Source organism: Anabrus simplex, chromosome 2 (assembly GCF_040414725.1).
Source record: "Anabrus simplex isolate iqAnaSimp1 chromosome 2, ASM4041472v1, whole genome shotgun sequence".
NCBI classification, from domain to species: domain Eukaryota; kingdom Metazoa; phylum Arthropoda; class Insecta; order Orthoptera; family Tettigoniidae; genus Anabrus; species Anabrus simplex.
In genome coordinates this window covers 376,521,061-376,541,886 of record NC_090266.1, presented here as the reverse complement: position 1 = coordinate 376,541,886, position 20,826 = coordinate 376,521,061, and the positions used below count along the sequence as shown (strand labels likewise).

At 38.1% G+C, this 20,826-nt stretch overlaps 1 protein-coding gene across 1 annotated transcript in view; it reads right to left on the bottom strand.

Annotated features, from left to right (window-relative positions):
• LOC136863554 (calcineurin-binding protein cabin-1) overlaps positions 1-20,826 on the bottom strand; it is a 609,489-nt gene that overhangs the window by 322,336 nt on the left and 266,327 nt on the right. The window contains exon 13 of the mRNA XM_068225987.1: positions 18,910-19,102. Within this exon, the coding sequence (XP_068082088.1) occupies positions 18,910-19,102 (193 nt within the window). The remainder of the gene's footprint in view (positions 1-18,909; positions 19,103-20,826) is intronic.

Here is a 20,826-nt window from a genome sequence, read left to right as displayed (position 1 = left end):
TAATTGTATGTTATAGCCAGCACTTAGTAAGTGGTGGGTTGAATATGGTTTTAGTTGGACTAAAATTGTCTCAGTTCAATGTGGATAGTTAAGCCTAAAAAGAAAAAAAGAAAACTAATTAGATGAATAGATTACTTGAAATGGGGCAAGACAAATAGGTGGTCATGTGTGACGAAATATGGGACTCACCTTGTGCAGCATGCTTGATGTTTGTTATGTGAAGAAGAGATGTGGAGTGAGCTGTGTAGGCATGGATAAGTCAGGTATGTGGGAAGGGGAGGAAGAAGGGGTGGGAGGGCGGTGTTTAAGGCGGGTCAGGGGGACGGAATTGTGGTAGTGTGCGGCACAAGAGAGTATTGTGCAAAGCGTAAAAGATCAATCGCTTATTCGTGAATTTAATGCCTTTAAAGACTTTGATTAAAAAGTCAAATAAGATGTTACGTTTTTCTGAAATTTCATTGTGATTTAGACTGGGGTTGAAAAATTGGTCCAGTTGAATGAAACAGTTTTCTGTAACGTCGAGTAAGGGGCCTTTGTTTATGTTCTAAAGAATTTCTAAGTCTTGATTTACAGTACTGAAACTATGTTTTGAGTCATGAATGTGTTGGCCTATTGCCGAGAACCTATTGTACTTGATGGCATTCACGTGCTCCAAATATCTAATTTTAAAACTTCTTCGGGTTTGCCCAATATATGAAGAAAAACAGTTATTGCATTTAAAGCGATAAGACACCTGACTTTGCAAAAATGTTGGTTTTGTTTATTGACTTGGAATTATGCACTATTTCCATGTTTCTATTGTTAGTTCTGTATGAAATGTCGGTATTGTGTTTCTTGAAGACATTGACAATATTGTATATGCTTTCATTAAAGGTGAAGGTGGAATATACGGCAGGGTTTGATCTTTCTTTTGTTAACGTTGACTTTGGTCGATCTTTACATTTGTTAATGATTCGTTCTCTAAATGAGGAGTTGTATCCATTATTATATTTGACGATGAAACGAATAGTATTCAATTCTTTCTCTAGGTTTTCTTTTGATAATGGTGTTTTTAACGCTCGGTCTACGATACTGTAATAGGTGGCGCACTTGTATATGCGGATGTGTAGAGTCTTTTCTGATGGTTGTCGCTGTTTGTGTTGGTTTTCTGTTAATTTTGTATTCCAGTGAGGAAGGTAGTCTATTTCTAGATAAGGTCTAAAATGTTTATTGACTTATTGGGACCGAGCTCGCTAAGTGCGGCCAGTATCCAGTATTCGGGAGATAGTAGGTTCGAACCTCACTGTCGGCAGCCCTGAAAATGGTTTTCCGTGGTTTCCCATTTTCACACCAGGCAAATGCTGGGGCTGTACCTTAATTAAGGCCACGGCCGCTTCCTTCCCACTCCTAGCCTTTCCCTGTCCCATCGTCGCCATAAGACCTATCTAGCAAAAAAAAATTTTTTTTTTTAATGATTTATTGGATGCAGACTCCAAGGTGAATTTTATATGGGGATCCATGTTGTTTAAGTTATCAAGGGTGGTAGTTGCATTTACTGTTCTGTAGTCTAGAATAACCAAAGTATCGTCAACATACCTGGACCAAAATAGTATATTCGAGAAGGTGGTGTTATTGCTAATCTCCATGTGTTCTAGGGAGTCTATATATATCTCCGCTAAAATCCCTGAGGCCGGTGACCCCATAGCCAATCCCTCTTGTTGATATATGCATTTATCAAATGTGAAGTAGTTATTATTAACCACTAATTGTAAGACCTTCATTAAGTCTTGGATCTCGAGTTTGCTTAGACCACTGTGTGTGTTTAGGTTATTATGGATTATGGGGAAGAGTTTTTTAGTATTGATACTGAGGTACATGTTATTGATATCAAATGAATGGATGGTATGACAGGGGTGTATTTTAAATTTGTCCAATTTTTTAATCAATTTAATAGTGTTTTTTTACAGATTTGTTCGACAGGAATTTATAGTTTTTACAAAGAAATTTCTGAATAAATTGGGCTAGTTTTTATAATGGACTAGGTCTGTAATTAATGATGGGGTGAACGGGGACACTGGTCTTATGTTATGTAATCGTGTTTTTTCTTTTTCTGTAAAAAGGAATTATGTGTTTTTTAAGGTTTGTTTCACGGGGCACTGAATTTGCTGGGTCGGATCTTTTTTAACTGTAGAAAAGGAGCCGTTATTTATAAAACTTTTAGTCTTTTCAATATATTCGGTTTTTTCCATAACAACGGTAATATTACCTTTGTCAGCCTTTGTAATAATAAGGTTATTATCTTTAATTTTCATTTTGAGTTTGATGATATGTTCTCGTTCAGTGAAGGATTCTTTGTTTTTGTTATTGTTAGTGGGTGTTATTTTATTTTTTGGATTATGGATTTAGTTTCCTTTTGACATCCATTCTGACTGTCTTGTAAGTATGGCGGCTATTCCTGATTCAATGACTAAAGTGGTAGCTATGTTAATTTTGTATAAATTTGGCCAATTATGTTTCAGACCTTTTTCGAGGATCTCATTTTCCTTTCGAGTTTTGTTTTTGACAGGTTAACAACTGGGGGGGGGGGGGGGGGGGGGGTGAAACTGTTATATTAGGGAGTTGTGATTACTAAGCTTATTGGAAGTTTTTATGGTAGACCTATTTAATGTTGCCTTGTTTTTGAAATTGTTGGAAAATTTTGAGCTTCTTTTCTGTGTTAGTTATGTTTGAGCTTGAACATCAAATAGTTTATCACTGACTTTTGTGTGGAATATGTCCCACTGAGCTTTAGAAAGTAAGTGCGCTGCCTCAAGGTGTGTCTCGTAAAGTTCATTGTTCAAGAAAGATTTTTCTTATATAAGAATTTTATTTCATTCTTGAGCCAAATTTTATTTACTTTAATTTGGGTTTTTGAGTGTTGGGGAGAATTACATTGTTTTCTCAAGTTAATTTTAAGTTAGGAGTCAAATTGTGTATCATACATTGTTTCTCGCCCAGTCTGCAATTTTAGGCTGAAACCAGTACCATGAATTAATAAATAACATGTTAACTAATATCTTGTATAACATATTTAGTATTGAATACGTGGAACCTTCATTCAAATTTTAACAGTGAAGGAAATATTTGCCACAGAAACTCTGCCAAGCCTACTGAAATGCATGTACCAACCAAACCTATGAGTGATATTTTCACACCATTCATAATAGGGACTGGCTGCATAAGGAATGACATTACTAGCAGCGCTCATACCTCAGCCTCTTTCATACTGTCAAAGCTAAGGATAAGACTGTGACAGGTCAATGAAAGTAACAAATTTATTCTAGCCTGTACCAGAAAACATAGTGCACTGTAAACACTACATATCGCCAGCAAAGACATTTGTCTTTATTAGGTAATTAATATTTATAAGTCACATTTAATCATCGCCATTTGTATTTACATAAATACACGAAAAGTAAACAAGTCACAGTAATAAAATTTCTTCATTAGAGATGTCGGTTCCTGCCGAAATAGAGCTTGAATCCATGTTGTTATTGATATTCAATGGTATGCATATTTTGTGAACTACATGACTGATAATTATATATTACATATATTTTGTAATCTCCATGACTGATTTGGTTTGTACAAGTGTTTTCTCCTTATTAAAGTGTGTATTGGAGATGATCTATGGTGTTCAAGAAACAAATGGTCTTCTCATTATATAAAGATCACTCGGGTTATGGCCCCAGTTGTGCAATGATACTGCAGGAAGTACTTATTCTTTTAGTTTTATTCTTTTACAGGAGAAAATTTTTGTTTGACCACGTGAAGTGTGAAAACAATGGTGGTTAAAGAAATGCATCACATTCAGGAGTGTTCAGGTGAAGATTTTGGGAACTGGTCCTTCAGGATGAGGAGCATATTGCATCAGGCTCAACGGCTGAATGCTAATTGAGTTGCCGATTTTGTATCAAAACCTCAACATGCCATCACGGAACCAAAAGCCTAGGCGTTACTCATTGCTGGCATAAATAACAGTCATCTTGATTTTCTGCAACTGCATAATGCAACATTCAAGAGTTTGGAAAAAAAATTATAAAGTAAAGCAGCAAGAAGCCGTTTATATTTACAATGACTTCTAAATGAAACTAAATATGATGGTCAGAGCTCATTAGCAGAGTATATTTCTGAAACTGGAAGACTACTTTTATCAACTGAAGGACACTGATAGTGAGTTTTCAGACGATGGCTAAATAAATTAGAAGCTATGATTCCAGTGTGACAGTTCTTGAAATACAACCAGACATGAAATTAGAATTAGTTCAAAATCTCTTATTACAAGAAGAAAAGAAAAAGGAATTTCCAAACACTGATTCAGAGCTTATTCGTGCCTTTTTGTGTTTTATATATAGCAAAACAGGCCATTAAAAACATCAGTGTAAAAAACATTAAAATTGTTCATCCAGAAGAGGCTTGTACAGAGGAAGAAGTAAATTAAACTTGGACAAAAGTAGAGGATCACCCAAATCAGGAGGACATGGGCAAAGATAATACCAGGCGAGAGAATAATTTCCACACCGAGGGAGATGGCAGAGTGGCATTCTTCATGCATGGCAAAAATCAAGTTTAAAGTGATGGCGAATTGGTATGGTGTGTAGATTCTGACTGTTCTGATAATTATACCTTTAATTTGGGTAGCAATAACCAGGTTGAAACCAATAGTGAATTTCTGTGGTGCATAGATTCTGATTGTTCTGATCATTTTGACTCAGATGTCTTTGAAGATTATGTAATGTTAAAAGCTCCAAACAAGATAAGTGCAGCCAAAAATGGCATTACCCTAGAAGCATAGAAAATATAAGTGCTAATATTTATGCAAGTGGGAAAGCTTTATGTATTAAACGGCTAAGCATTCGTTTTTGAAAAATCACGATTTTATCATCTAGTGTGATGAAAATTTTTTTAACATTGCACTCCAGTTTTTTAAACATCAAGTCAATAATTAATAAGGATCTGTCCTTTACAATACCACACAATGCATTTATTTTTCAACAAATTTATATTAAAAGTACATGTTTCATCCCTGGTTAGGGACATCCTCAGCTTACAGGAGATACTTATTCCTAAACACATAACAAATAGATGACAAACGCTATAAAATTATTTAACATAATTGAAATACAGAGTGTATATACTGTATATATGTATAAAAAACTACTGTCTTCCGTGTATGGCTTTTTAATACGTAGTTCCTGCATAGTACATTTTATGGTACTGGTATTCCAGTTTATAAAATAATGCTATATGATGACATTTAAAATTTGTTGAATTAAAATAATCTCTTTTTGGAAGTTGTTTATTTGTACTTAATATTATTTTCTTGTTTAATTTTGAGTTTTTTTGTTGTTATTATCATCCTAGCAAGGGATATTCCTCTCAATGTTTGACTGATGTATGGACATAAGGTTCATCAGCTGAACTTGAAGAATTTGTTACAAAATATTGATTAAGGAGTCTAGAAAAAAGAAATTCTAATTTTTATTGTAGGGAGCTACATTCTACAGTCTGATCAATAGAGCATATAACATCCCCCTGTCACAGAATGGTTTTAAAAAATAAATCAACATTATTCACCAAATATCACAACAATGACTATAACAAGAACTACCTAGACAGAATAATTTTTAAAAATATGAAACAGAAAAATATAATGATAGACTTCCAGCACACTTTCACAACCACAGATCAGGAGTTCGGCTATTATGCGCACAGTAAACACAGGCATTTTAATGAAAATACTCTTGAAGACATTTACATCCAAATAGACCAAAAACTTAACCCTAATTATAATTTAAATGAAATTACTGAAAATGGTAATAATCTGCTAGAAAAAAATCCCTGAAATATCTTCTCAGAATAAGAAAAATTTTTAAAAAAATTAACACATTCATGACCATCATCTGAGCGGGCTATTTAAAAGGGCTGGCCCAGCTATTCCACCTGTTAGTGGCAGAGCAAACAACAACGAATTCTTTCCACAATAAGTTTTAAACTAAACAAGATATAGAAACAAAATTTTCCACATACATTAATAAAGTCCTCTAGTATCTCTGTAGGGTGTAGTAGGTAATGTCACACTTTCCTAGGTGAATAGAACACCACACTTTCCACAAAAATAGCGTGTTTCACTAATAATTTTATTTCTGAAGCACACTTTGCGCCTTCTTGAGGAGAACTTAACTTTATTTGATCGTGGAATCTTCAAGAGAATATGCTCTTTTCTCTTCCCATCTAACCTAAATGGTGATCCTTGGCCGGTGCCCTTTTTGGCGGCAAAATCGCGGGACGTTGACTTGGAGCTGATGAAGTAGATGGAGCTGAGATGTCGGAGAGAGGTGACTATTGTATGTTGGGTTCACTTTTCCCTCCGTTTGAGAATTCCCATATGTTCCTTTAGATCTTTTGGTACACCCCTACTTGACCGTATTGTTCCACATACAGCAGTGTTCTATTCCCGTAATGTTCCGCGAGTTCAACGCTATTGTAATAATTGTACATATATAGACTGTATACCCCTGGCCAAGATAATTTTCAAGCAGCTGAAAAACTGTGCTTTGTAAATTCGCACCACTTACATCATTTATACTGTTCCTACACACCATGGTTACAATTCAGAACGTGATTATACACACGGTTGTGCAATAACAAACCAACTACGCAGCTAGTTGGGTCAGCGCTAGGCTACCTTCAGAAACAAAACAAAAGAAGTGCATTGGGAGGGAAAATCGCCAAGGCCATGTGGTTTCTGGTGAGTACAAGCATTCATAAGGATATGACCTTCATCTCTCTCGCACATATTTGTGACAAAAATAGATCCCAGCTGCATGGGAATGGCTCCAGTTCAAGGTTGCGCTTATCCGGGCTAACTCGGATACGGTCCACAGCATGGTCACGCGCTATAGGCAATAACTCGGATACGGGCGTGAATGTGTTAACACAACCTCCCCTGCTCCCTGTCTTCCCCACCGCAGCCTTACCCCTCCCGGCCCAATGTCTCCTCCTGAACAGCTGCCCGACACACACAGTCACCAGTAATACGAATGTAAAACCACTAAGTGTTCACCATTCTAATAGGACCAGCAGGGGAAGCGAGTACTCAGTTCTTTCAAGTAACCGCAATACTCAATACTCCGAACAATAAAAATTAGAATCTCTTTTTTTTTTTTCCTAGACTCCTAAATAATATTTCTGAACTGTATACACCTGTTTCTGTATTATTCTTGCTTCTTTTCTCTCCTGTGTCTTCAACCTTGTAGTATGTCCTTCTCCCCCCCCCAGCCAACTGACTCTCACTCATTTTTCTTGTTTTTTCTGTTACACACTTTTCCTTCCATCTTCAGCTCCAATCTATTCTTCAATCCTGTTGGTCTTTTGTTACACTATTTTTTTTTACTTTTTGAATTTTTTATTTTTTATTTCTTCCACCACATTAGTCCCAGATTCTTCTGATGAACTTACTGTTTACTTCACATGCACATACGACTGAACAAGAAACATCTTAACTGGAGCTCAGAAGGCTAGTGCACAGTGAGCCATCTAGTGACGAATGAGAGTAACACTTACTATAGACCAATGATAAAGCATTCTTAAATTCAGAGCTTCGTTATTAGAGATGTCTTGCTCGTGAACAGACGAGATTTAAGTTCTCTGCGAAACGTAAAGAATTTCACCTTGTTTTTTTTTGTTTTTTTTTTTTTGGTCACAGTAATAGCCCAAATGCTTAATAATGATGATATTCATTTTATATCCCACTAACTACTTATGAAGGTTTTCGAAGGCGCTGAGGTGCCGGAATTTTGTCTCGCAGGGGTTCGTTTATGCACCAGTAAATCTACCGACAAGAGGCTAACAACCAAATGTTTATTATCATGTCTAGGGAATAAGAGTTTAGCGCACGTATCGGTCTAATCAAAAGACTATTATATATCCCAAGAAGCTGAAGATGAATCAATTGAAAAAAGAGCCACAATAGGTACTGTTGAAGAAAGATTAAAATGAGGAAAACGCAACAGCTAAAAGAGAGAGAGAGAGAGAGAGAGAGAGAGAGATAGAGAGAGAGAGAGAGAGAGAACCGAGCAAGTAATCTGCACCAAACAAATTAGTTTTTTTAAACTGTTATTTAAGTTCAACCTAATCAATACCTGTTTTACTCGTGATCAGCTACAATTGATCAGTACACATTTCAGCTTGTTTAAAGCCATCATTTAACAAATAATTAATGAGAAAGAATAAACATCTGTTATAAACTAAAAGACAAATTACAATTTGCTTTACGTCGCACCAGCACAGATAGGTCTTACAGCAACAATGGGATAGGAATGGTCCAACGAATCACGATTTTGTCAGTATTCCAATGACGCATGTCATCAAGTGCACCGAAGGCCAAATGAAGCGTTTCATTCTGGATGTGTACAATGTCAGGTTCAAGCCAGAGGTGGGTCTGTGATGTTTTGAGGGTGTTTATCCTATCATGGAGTGGGCCCGCTCAGAGGTGACCACTAACATGAACCAGCATATTTATTTAAACATTCTGAATGATCAGGCATTGCCTTTCAGTCAACATCTGAATGATGAGTATGCTATTGATACCCGAACTTTTCAAGATGACAACAGCAAAGTCCATCAGGCTGGACGCATATGTGACTGGTTTTACGAGCCCTATTACCCACCCTATTTTATCTCCACTGGCCTGCAAAATCACCTGACCTGAACCCCACTGAAAATCTTTGGCACATGTTGGAACTGCAGGTAAAACCCAGACATCCGCATCCCCACAACTTGGTGGAATTGTGCGATCAAATCCACAGCGAGTGGCTTAACATGGATGTGACGTACCTGCACAACCTTGTGGACTCGCTTCCTAACCGAATCCAAGAGGTTATCAAGTCCAGAGATAGAGGTACACTGTATTAAATAATGCTTGTAATGATTTCTCCAGAGATGACTAATTTTTTGTCCGGTGAGCTTAGATTCAACTTACATATGGGCTGCAGTTCGGCTTTGAAACAAAATTTGAAAATAGGTGAAAATTACACGACTCTGTCCATACTACTTCAAAATAGTTCCAAACCATTGATTAGCACAATCCTCACAATGAAATGAGCTTAGGAACAAGGGAAAGGTTGTCACCAAAGGAATATCATATGATAAAAGCACAGCAATAAATGACAAACAATTATGATAATGAACAAGTTATAATCAAATTAGTATCAGAATATTACACAGTTACATATGCCAAGCAACTTCTACAAATTTTTTGTCCAGAAAAGAACATACCAAACATACTATCAACCATGTTAACCATTTCAAAAGTATAGTATGATGGTACTACAATACTGCTGAAGTTTTAACAATATAAAATGATACCAGTATAAATGGGAAGTATGCAAAATTAATATGAGCATGTAAGTGTAGGGGCTCTCAATGTACTAAAAAAATATATACTTTCCATAATTTCCAGGGGAAAAAAAAAAAAAAACATAAATCCTCTATTAAATTGTCTTGATCACAAAAATATTAAATGACTACAACATACTGTAAATTTTAGAATACTGTAATTGTATTATAAACAAATTATTCCTTTCCATTTGTCCAATTCTCTCTTAGCACTTCAGCACACGATTCTGTTCTATACAAAAGTAAGGGAAAGAAAAGAAGAAAAAAATTGTTCTCATGTTCATTTTGGACTGGACACACCCAAGATCACCACTAGACATTCAGACTGGAATATGAAGGGATTTTTGCTACGACGCAAGCGGTTTGGTTGAAATTAGCATCCACAACCTGGAAATTCTGCACAAAGCATGCATTAACCTAATGGCATCTTGATCAAAAGAACCAAAATTTCAATGCACAGAGAAATGATACACGAAAACTGTCCTCTCATGAAACAGAGCATGGTATAATAAATATAACCGAGAATGTGCATGAATCGCACATTCTGTTGGGGAATTATCGACAGCTGGACACATGACTTACATTTCTAGTTTCATCACACACACTCACACTCTCTCTCTCTCTCTCTCTCTCTCTCTCTCTCTCTCTCTCTCTCTCTCTCTCAAAAATTATTATTTAATAGGCAGCAGATTAGTCATATTTCAAAGGATACAAAATACAAACATAGGCAACAATTTTACAAACTGACATGCTACATAGCATTTTTTCCTAGTGGTTTCATGTTGCACTAACATACCAAAGGTTTTCATCAACTCAAGGAAGGAAAAGGGCTAGGATTGGGAAGGTAGCGGCTGTGACAATCAACGTACAGCCCCAGAATTTGCCTGGTGTAAAAATGGGAAACCATGGGAAACCATGGAAAACTATCTCCAGGGCTGCCGATTCTAGGATTCAAAACCACTATCTCCCAAATGCAAGCTCACAGCTTCACAACACTAACCGTGCGGCAAACTCACTCAGTAATTTATGCTTCAAATAATGGAAAACAATGTCTTTTAGAACTACAATGTTCAAACTCTGTGCTGTTCTATGTGTCCCCCTTTTGCTCCAATTAGTGCTCAGCAAAAATGTAGCATTCTCCTGTTTAGCTTTTCCAACATCTCAGCGGTTATGATTCCCCATGTCTGCATATTTTCCAAATATGTTAACGTGACACGTTTTTACTTCCCACAGAGTAATTTATGGTTCACTGAAAATTGATCACTCAAACTGACTGACCTGACTGGCCAGTAGAGCCACACTCAGTCATCTTCCTGGAATCATGACAAGTTTGCTTGTAGACCAATTAGACCTTCATCTGGTCACTAGGTACTCTCAGGTGTCATTGGGCATAAACGTAGAGGTTGCTGAGCTGCTCCACCAGTTTTCATATAGCGTCCATCGCTGGTTGTCCTTGCATCAGAGCCATCCAGAACAATATGTCATGTGGCAGACATTATTCCCTTCAAAAACAATGTTGGCGGGGGTCATGCCCATTATCTCACAAGTGGATGCAAGGTAGGCCATCAGAAAGGGGATTTTCTCATCCCAATCCCTCTGATGAGCAAACACCACCCCTCTAGAATGCTCCTTGACGTTTAAATGAACTGCTCTTCTGTTTCTGTCCAACTGCAGGTAAGGAGTTGTCGTTCAGATCTAGTGTACACCAATATGTTGCAGAACTTCCGTAATCAATATTAAGTCTAAGTTCCTGCTCTGGTCATAGCCGAGCTCCCTTGGAACACCAGGCGACAGCAGTAGTTCTTCACCACGGCATCGGCCATTGTAGCGCTTCCTGACTGGGGATAGCAAAGACCTCAGGCCACTTGGAGAGATAGTCCATGGTTAGAAGCAGATAGCAATTCGCAGCATCAGATTTAGGAAATGGTCCTGCATTATCGATGGCTATATTATTAACCTTTTCACTGCCGAGTTTCGATGACCGGGCGAGCCCTCTGGGCCGGGCTTTTTTTTTAAAGCAAGGAGCACTTTTACAGATACATATTTACTTATACTATTAATGCAATGCATATCGTCCGTTTACTCCAGCAGCCCAATACGGTATCGGGAATGAAGCAAGATTATATTTTACACCATATTTTTTACGGCCAGTTGCCCTTCCTGATGCAAACCTCAGTTGAGAATATAATGAATATGAAATTAATGATGGTGAATGAAACTAGGTAAGGAAGTGGAAGGAATCGGCTGTTGTTTATGAACAGGAACTGTCCCAAGATTTGCTTGGGAGTACAAAAGGGAAACAAAACAAAAAATTCTCAGGACAGCTGGCGGTGGGGTTCGAACCCACTCGCCTGCCGAGAGCAGAGCTTGGCTCCATAGCCGTAGCATATTAATATGCGCGCTACACCGCTAGGTGATACTATTACTGAAATATAATTTTAAATTTTTTATCCAAGAACTGGTAATATCAAAATAATTTACATTTGGGGAAGAAATAATTTATCTGAGGAAAGGATGACAATTGCGCATGAGATTCATCATTACTACATTGTAATACCAACATAATGGACCGTTACTGGACATAATAAATTTTCCAGCTAACTCATTCCTGGTTGCCAGCGTTTCGCCCCCGTGTGCAAAGTTGGGCTCATCAATTGGTACCTAGCATACCCACCAAAGACACATGGCTAGTGCATACCGTAGGGGCCACTGCATAGGCTAGTTGGAGCCACCGGCAGTGCCAATGCCGTATGAGAGACTGTCTTATTACCAAAAACTGATGCCTGCTTGGCCATCAGATGATATAGATGTTGATTTCCTTATAGTTCTTGTAGTTCAACATCACCAGTTAGATATTCTCCATCTTCATTATCAAAACATAGCTTTCCAGAATCACTATTTATGAGGAATCATTCAATTTCTTCGTCAACAAGAGATGAATGTATACTTCAAGACGCCATGATGGCTACACGTTAGTGGGAAAGATGTTTCACTCCAACGAAGCTGAAATAACAACAAAATGCTTTCAAAACACATGAAATGGAGTGGTATGTCTGCCGTACAGAACTACTTTAAGCATTTCCACGGAATCTCAAAGCATGACACTATATCGCGTTCATGTGTGAGATCGGTGAAGTACACACAGCACCACAACGTATATATACAGGTTTGGCAGTGAATGGGTTAAAGGGTCCTCCAAATGGTACTGCTGTGTGTGGTCCTTACTCTGGGTTCGAGAGCATGGGCTTGCTGCACAGGGGTTGCACATTTGGCACCACCTTTCGACGTCCATCCTCAGATTCATCCAGTAGTAGTATTGCTGGACCTGTTCCAAGGTCTTATTGACTCCAAGATGGCCTGCATTAGTGCCTCCATGTAGCTCAGCCACCACTTCCATCCTGTTGTTCCTGGGAATTACTAGCTGGGAGACTTCCTTCTTGCCGTCGGCCAAATCCCATATACATGCCAAGAGACTGTTGTTCCCTCCCATGGACTTCCATTGAGCCCAGCATGCCTTGTACGTTGGGCTATGCTTGGTGATGTCCTTCCGTACTGGTCACTATTCGACTTAACTTCTTGCACAATCTGTCCAACGTCCTCATCTGCAAGCTGCTCCCTCCTGAATGCGACACAATCCCAGCCTTTTGATGCAAGAGGTCTCGTGGCTCAGTTGTCCAGTGTATCTAACAACCTCTCAACCTTCTAACAGTGGGTGCAGTTCTCAGGGCACAGTCTCCTGGAGAGGGCATCAGTGTTTCCCTGACAGTGTTTGGCAGTGAAGTCATATTCCTATAGGCATTACACCCACTCAGCTCAAGAATTTCAAAATTCAGGAGACTCGTTAAGGCAGAATAGTCAGTACACAGATGGAACTATTGACATACATGTATTTGTGAAAGTGCACCAGCATCCCGAAGTAGGTGGATACACTGGACAACAGAGCCATGAGACCTCCTGCCTCAGAAGGCTGGGATTGTGCCACACTCAGGAGACACAATTTTTATACTTGTTTAATAATGAGTTTTTATTTTTTATTTTTACAGAGATGTTATAGTGTAATATTTATATTTAACTTCGACAGACTGGAAAGATTTTAAGTTACATTTAAGTGAGTCGACAATGGAAAGTATGGCTTCTTTCTTAAGAAAATAACAATGAACTTTCTGTAGTACTCAAACAAGCTGAGCAAACTATTCAAATCCCACTTGTCCTTCAGCACAGGCCACCCTTTCACAGTTTCCAGCTTTTCTGGGTTGGCGACTACTCCCACAAGTGACACAATGTGGCCTACGTAGTGTACCTCCTGCTGAAGAGTTGGCACTTCCCAGGAGTCAATTTCAGATGAGCACCTTGTAGCCTCCGGAATTCTCCAGGCGTTCCAGGTGCCCCTGGAATGTGCGTCCTATCACAATGTCGTCCTCTAGGCAGACCAGACAGGTGTCATGCATGAGATCTCTCAGCACAGACTCCATCAGTTATTTGAAATTTGCAGGTGCGGTATACAATTTGAAGGCCATTACGGTAAACAGCCACACAACCCCTGGCTGGTAAGGAAAGGAAGGAAGTGACAGGGAAGGAAACACTGCAAAACGGATACCCTGTCCAGGAGACCGTGCCCTGAGAACCTCTGGGTGTAGAACCACCAGCTAACATCCCCAATTCAGATCCAGGATTGAGAAACACTGGGTTCCAGATAAGGTGTCCAAGGCACTGTCTACCTGGGGTAACTGAAAATAATTCATGTTATTGGCTTTACGTCCCACTAACTAATTTTACGGGTTTTGGAGATGCCGAGGTGCCGGAATTAATCCCTGCAGGAGTTCTTTTACGTGCCAGTAAATCTTAACTGAAAATAGTCCTCCTTAATGTGCCATTCAGTTTACAATAATTGACGCAGAAACAGAGTTCACTGTTCTTCTTTATCAGAACTACAGGGAATGACCATGGACTGCTGGATTCTTCGATCACCTAATGCTGTTTCATATCACTCAGCATCTGGTCAATCTCTGTCTTCTTCACTAGAGGTACCCAATGGGGTGACAGCCGGAAGCTGATTAACAATGGACCAGGCACCCAGAACAATCTGGAAATGGGAACTACTGGAATATTCTATGAGCATTTATAAAGATCACAACTGGCATATGCCAGTCAGTCTGCAGTCAGTCTCACTTCAGTCAATCTTCAGTGTGGCAGTCACAAGTGAATGTAAGCAGTTTTAACTCTGTTTTCGACTCTTCCCCTAATCAACACTTACAAATTGTGTTATACAACTTTATTCTATCTCATTTACAGTAGAACTAGTTTTGGTCTATTGTTTAGATCATCTTCAGCTACAATGATAAACTTAAGAATCATACATTACAAACTATAAACAGTGATAAAAATTCTATATTAGAAGTTTAGATTCATTTTCTAGGTGACGTCTTCACGAATTAAAAAACACAATTTAAATGTCCATTTCGTATCATTGTAAAATCTTTGTTGTTGTCCTGCAAATTTGTGAAAAAAACATTAAAGTACAATTTAAAACCTTAATCTTCACTTCACCCATTTTAATAATGACTAATAAAGTTTTGCACTACTCAGATGTATCTTTAAATGAAGGTAGCCTCTTGATTTACACTATAAAGTTGCAGATGGAGAAGTTTGAATGTGTAAAAACAATTATTTAAAATATAAAATACGTCAGATGCAACAGTCTCCCCTATATCCTTGTTTTGATTTGGATAAATTAGTTTTAAATGATAATAAACGATAGACTAAAGTGATCCTATGCGGTCATAAAAGAAGAAGATGGTAGTTAAGTGTTGTCCAAGCTTCAGTTTCCACAGGTTATGATGCTTCAAAACTGTGGAGCACATTCTTGACCCGGCAGCTAAGTAAAATAGTATCATCAATAGCTAATATTAGATATACAGGATGGTCCAAATATCTTGTCACCCCCTTAATTTTCAGAGATGACTTGTATTACATTTCATCCCCTATTTCAGAAATAGCTCTAGTGTAGAGAGCAGTTTCACAGTAGAACCCAGCTCACCTACTCATATTATTCAAAAATGCAAACACCACTGTTATCTTCCTGTGCCTCTGGATTGGTCTCCCTGAAATCCTGATCTCTCGTCTTGTGACAATTCTCTATGGGTAAAGATCCGTGGAATACACAAGATGAGACAGTATGAATGTTTGATTTTAGATTTTTCTTTGAATATTAAATTCCATAATTGACTTATTTGATCCCAAAGGTCGTTTTTGAATCACAAAACATAAAATCAGCAAATAAGGTATTATCATGCTAAATCAAGATTTTAATGCAAAATCTGTATGTGACTTTGGAAAAATCTTTTATCAAGCCGATACACTTTGTCAGACATGGAGTAGTTTGTAAATGCAGGCTTTTTCACGACACCAGCATTATTTGGGCGCACATTCTTCTCACAATGCAATATAGCAGTGTTCCCAAAATAGCCGTTAGGTCTCTACAGAAGACATGTTAAAATATTTTTTCAGCTATAACCTTTATAATATTTTGTTATTTAAATTTATATTTAGCAAGTTTTAAAGTCAGAAACAACAACAGAAATAAGACTTTCTCAACAGAAAATGTTGGAATTCTGCAACATTTGTTCTGATGTATGAGTATTATGATCTTTGGGTGCAATTACAATTGTAAAATTTCCCATGCCTTCAACCCAAGCCATGCCACTCTCCAGCACTTGCCAAGACCACACAGACCATGTTGTTCTGTTAAGTCTAATAATTCTCAGGTTCAGTGATTGATGTGTTTAAATTATAAGTGAAAAGAAGAAATGTGACTAGTGCAATGCCTAAGACTGGTGTTATCATATACTCACAGGCAAGTTAATTCAGCTCAGAGGGGTTTTACATTATTAAGGATACTGATGTATACATTTTGTGACAAAAGGCTGGAGTTCAACAGACAGGACATGGTGATGAAACATATCGCTAGTGATAACCACAAACACGGCAAACAGAAGGGATCATTGAAGAGGCAGTTATCCATGGGAGAATTGTTCACGCAGGCAAAGAAGGTAAAAGAAGATAAAAATTAATTTATTATCAACACAACTGAGACGTTCTTGAATGCTGGGATTAGTGTTGAGAAATTAGAGAACCCCAAGGTGTGGGACTGGACACCCAAGTGCATAAACGGTAGCATATAAGGTAGCGGAGACTTGCAGTCTGCCAATTGCATTTAATAGTACTGCATTCCTACTGTATGAAACAAAAAGCAATAAGATCTGAAGATGAGCATTCAAGATAAAAACTTCTTGTTCTTTGTGACAAAACTACGAACAAGAAAGGGAACTGAGCATTTAATGTGTTGTTTTGCCTTTTGGAAGAGAAATAGCCAGGATGTGCCTTCAGCAGCCAGTGTGGTGCTCGATAAAGTCATGGTGCTACATGCTCACGAAGTGTTACGGACACCCTGAACAAGTTAGTATGATGTTCAGTTTGACAATGTTTTGGACACGGTTACTGATTTTGCTTGTTATATGGGTGCATGTGCAAGTACCATAATGGCTTGTTGGCAACAGCCTTGGTCATGTGCAATACTAGGCTCGCAAAGCTAATCTTGTAGGCCACATCTGGCAGTGCAACCTCAATGAACGTGACTCGGCAGTTCCAAAAACCAAGGCAGCTTTCCTAAACACTCGACCGGGCGAGTTGGCCGTGTGGTTAGGGACACACAGCTGTGAGCTTGCATCCAGGGGATAGTGGGCTCGAATACCACTATCGGCAGCCCTGAAGATGGTTTTCCGTGTTTCCCATTTTCACAACAAGCAAATGCTGGGACTGTTCCTTAATTAAGGCCATGGCCGCTTCCTTCCCACTCCTAGCCCTTTCCTATCATATTGTCACCATAAGACCTATCTGTGTTGGTGCAATGTTAAGCAAATTGCAAACAAACAAAAATAAAAACACTACATGAAGGAAACATATGTATCTTAAATTTCCTCGCGAGATATGATGACGCAGGAAAGATATAATTGTTTCCAATGCCTCTGTAGACGAGGTGGAATATTTTGTTCAAGTCTGCGCTCTACAGTCATGAACATCTGAATAACACTGTTGACTTTATGGATAAGATGAGCGAAGAGAACAATGGTGTTGCATTTTTTAATAATATAAGTAAGCTAGCTGTGACAACAGCTCAAGCTCAGTTTGTGGCCAACAACTACATGGGTCATTTATTTAACTATCGGTACGTTGTTAGACAGTAATAGCCACGCTATGGCTCATACTCTGAATTCTAAACTCTGAGTATTGCGTAACATGCTGGGAAGTGTATTCCTGTAAGCTTAATGTTCGCCTCGATGAAAAGTCAGCAATTCAGAGCCAGAGCTGGGAAATACTCTGAAGACAACAGTGCAAAAGTATTTTGCAAAACTAACTTCTTGACAAAACTAAGTCAGTTGATAGCAAGCATCCCTTTAACAGGTAATTAACCTTTACATCCAGTTGATTTGTTAAGTTTATTTGACAAAACTAAGAAGATTGCAGGCCCTTTAAAGGCTGTTTCTGAAGCCCTTGGAAACCTGTTCACCCCGCCCCCCAAAACATGCAACAAAATCCTAACTCTAGATGGTGGAGAGAAAGAAATGAGAAAATAGTCATATACAGCTCCAGTTAGTGTGCATGTATTCTTTGAGGGCTACACAGTCTTCCAGTAAACAGTAAACAGTATCACCAATCTGGCATTCAATTCTGTTGAATTTCTTAACTACTGACATCAATTTAGTCTTCGAGGGGCTAATTTTCATACCATACTCATTGCACCAATTTTCAAGTTCCAAGATATTAGACTTCCCTTCCCTTTCTAACACCCGTCAAGTACACTTTATAATCTCCTATCTCATCCTTGTTATCTCCCCTTACCTGAATATCACTTACTCCTAGGAGATCCAGATGCATCCTCTTTGCTGACTCAGCCAGTTCTACCTTCTTTCTTCCATAAGCCCCATTAATATTGATAGCTCCCCATCGAATTCCATTTTGTTCGCCAAGTTGTTTCCAAGGAGTCCCTCGCCTGTCAAATGGGAGTGGGACTCCATTACTCCCATAGGTCCAAGGCTTGCTTAAAATGTTCAGAGTTCGGTAGATTCATGAAGCAGGATGCTACCCTACTTGCACATAGTCCAAGTGAGGATCTCTCCTCTAACGGGTTATGGACCACCAGTGAATTGTATAGTCCTACCGCCTGAGCACAAGGAGGGACATGACTCAGAATATGTCCGAGATGCCCACTCCCATTCCATAGCAACTGGTATCCCAACTCTCAGGACCACTTACTAAGCCACTCAGCCGTTGCCCATGGTTCACGAACTAGGACGTTACTACAGTAACCCACAAACAAATGTATTTAATTATTTTGTTCTATTACATACTTATGCATGGGTGACAAGATATCTGGACCATCCTGTATAGAGGAAAGTTACAAATTCAGCAAATTCAACAAGTAAAACCACTTACCTGGTAACGCTTTAGTTGCCATAAAGCATCCATTAACATGGCAAGTTGTGTTGCTCTGTCAGGGCAGTTGTCAATGCACCTATTAATGATCTGAGGCAACTGGCAAAACTGGAATGTCTCTTTAAGAATTGGAACCAATTCATCATAATTCTTCTCATCGTATAATTGCTGAACCTCAGACAGTTTCTTGTTTCTGTAACAGAATGTCAGTTTTTTCCTTACGTCTCTATATCAGACAAGATTGAAAGTTTGTCGAAAGTAAAAAGTATCTACAATATCCACAAATTGCTAATGATCAGTTTTTGCTGATACATATTTTTGTAATTTTTACATCGTATAGATAAACTACTACTGGATATTTTCTGTCTAAAATTTGAACTTTCATTAAACAAACAACAATACTTTGTTATGCCAAGAGAGAAATAACAGTTACAAAATTACGACACCACCCAAGTTTATATTCAGCTGGAGTAACCAACCTAGCTCGACTATACATTAAATATGAGAGCTAGATATCACTTAGATGGCAGTCACTCAATCATTGTGGCAGTTCACAAAGGAAAAAGAAAAAAAAACACACAGCATACAAGGATTTCACCAAACAAAGATGGCAAATACTCCTCAACGTTGGGAATTGATCAATTTAATCCATGTAATATGAAAAAAGAGGCAGACAAGTCAAGAGAGGAAACTACCAATGACCAACTCTGTGGCAAAAGGGTTATGAATCTAGTCTAGGTGTTTATCAGGACTATCATATTTGGTGCTAATGGCCAATGTAAATAATGAAGGTCAATTAGTTTTACAGCACTATGCACCCTACTCTTTTCAGGTGTCTGTGCTATGATAAGGAAAGTAGCATAAAATGGAATCTCTACACAGCAGAAAACCAACCTCAAAGCCAAAATTGCATGGTCCCATTCTTTTTAATGCTAAAATATGAAAATACTAATAAAATGATTTGTTCCATTCTACAAGAACACACTCAGATTCTATCAAAGCACTTATAAGGCATGCATAAACAGTATACATAAATATTGCATAAATTTGTCAACGATTGTGAATAGATGATATTATGAACAACTGTGACAAATTATTTGAATGTTGAAGACCATTACTGACATTTTAATAGAATTGAGAAAGTTTTCTGAACTTAAATAATGCTCTGGTTCTTCAGATCTGTTAATAATAATAATAATAATAATAATAATAATAATAATAATAATAATAATAATAATAATAATAATAATAATAATAACAATAACAACAACAACAACAACAATAGTGAGGATGGAATCATAGCAGAAGTACTCAAATCAGCAGGCCCTAACACCATAAAAGAAATCGCAAAAGTCATGCAAGACATTTGGAAAACAGAACAAATCTCAGAAGACTGGAAAAATGCATAAATTCACCCACTACACAAGAAGGGAGACAGAACAGATGTAAACAACTACAGAGGAATCCCACTAGTATTGGGTGCATACAAAATTCTATCCCAGTGTCTTCTTGATAGAGTACAACAACTAGAACCACAAATCTTAGAATATCAGGCAGGATTCAGACCAGGCCGATCGTGTCCTAAAGCTAATCCTAAGACATCAGAGAATTTGTAGCAAAAATTTAGTCTGCACATTTGTTGATTTCAAAAAAACCTATGATTCAGTGGATCGCAATCACTCTTTCAAATATTGAAAGAACAAGGTTTAGACATGAAAACACTTTCAATCATAAAACAGACACTGACAGATGTGAAATCCAAGGTTAAATTCTTGGGGGAAACCTCAGATCCCTTTGAAATCAAAACTGTAGTACGACAAGGAGATGGACACTCACCCTTACTCTTCAACTACATCCTGGAAAAAGTGATACAAGACTGGTGCTAAGAGAAATTGGTCCATAAAATTCACCAACCAA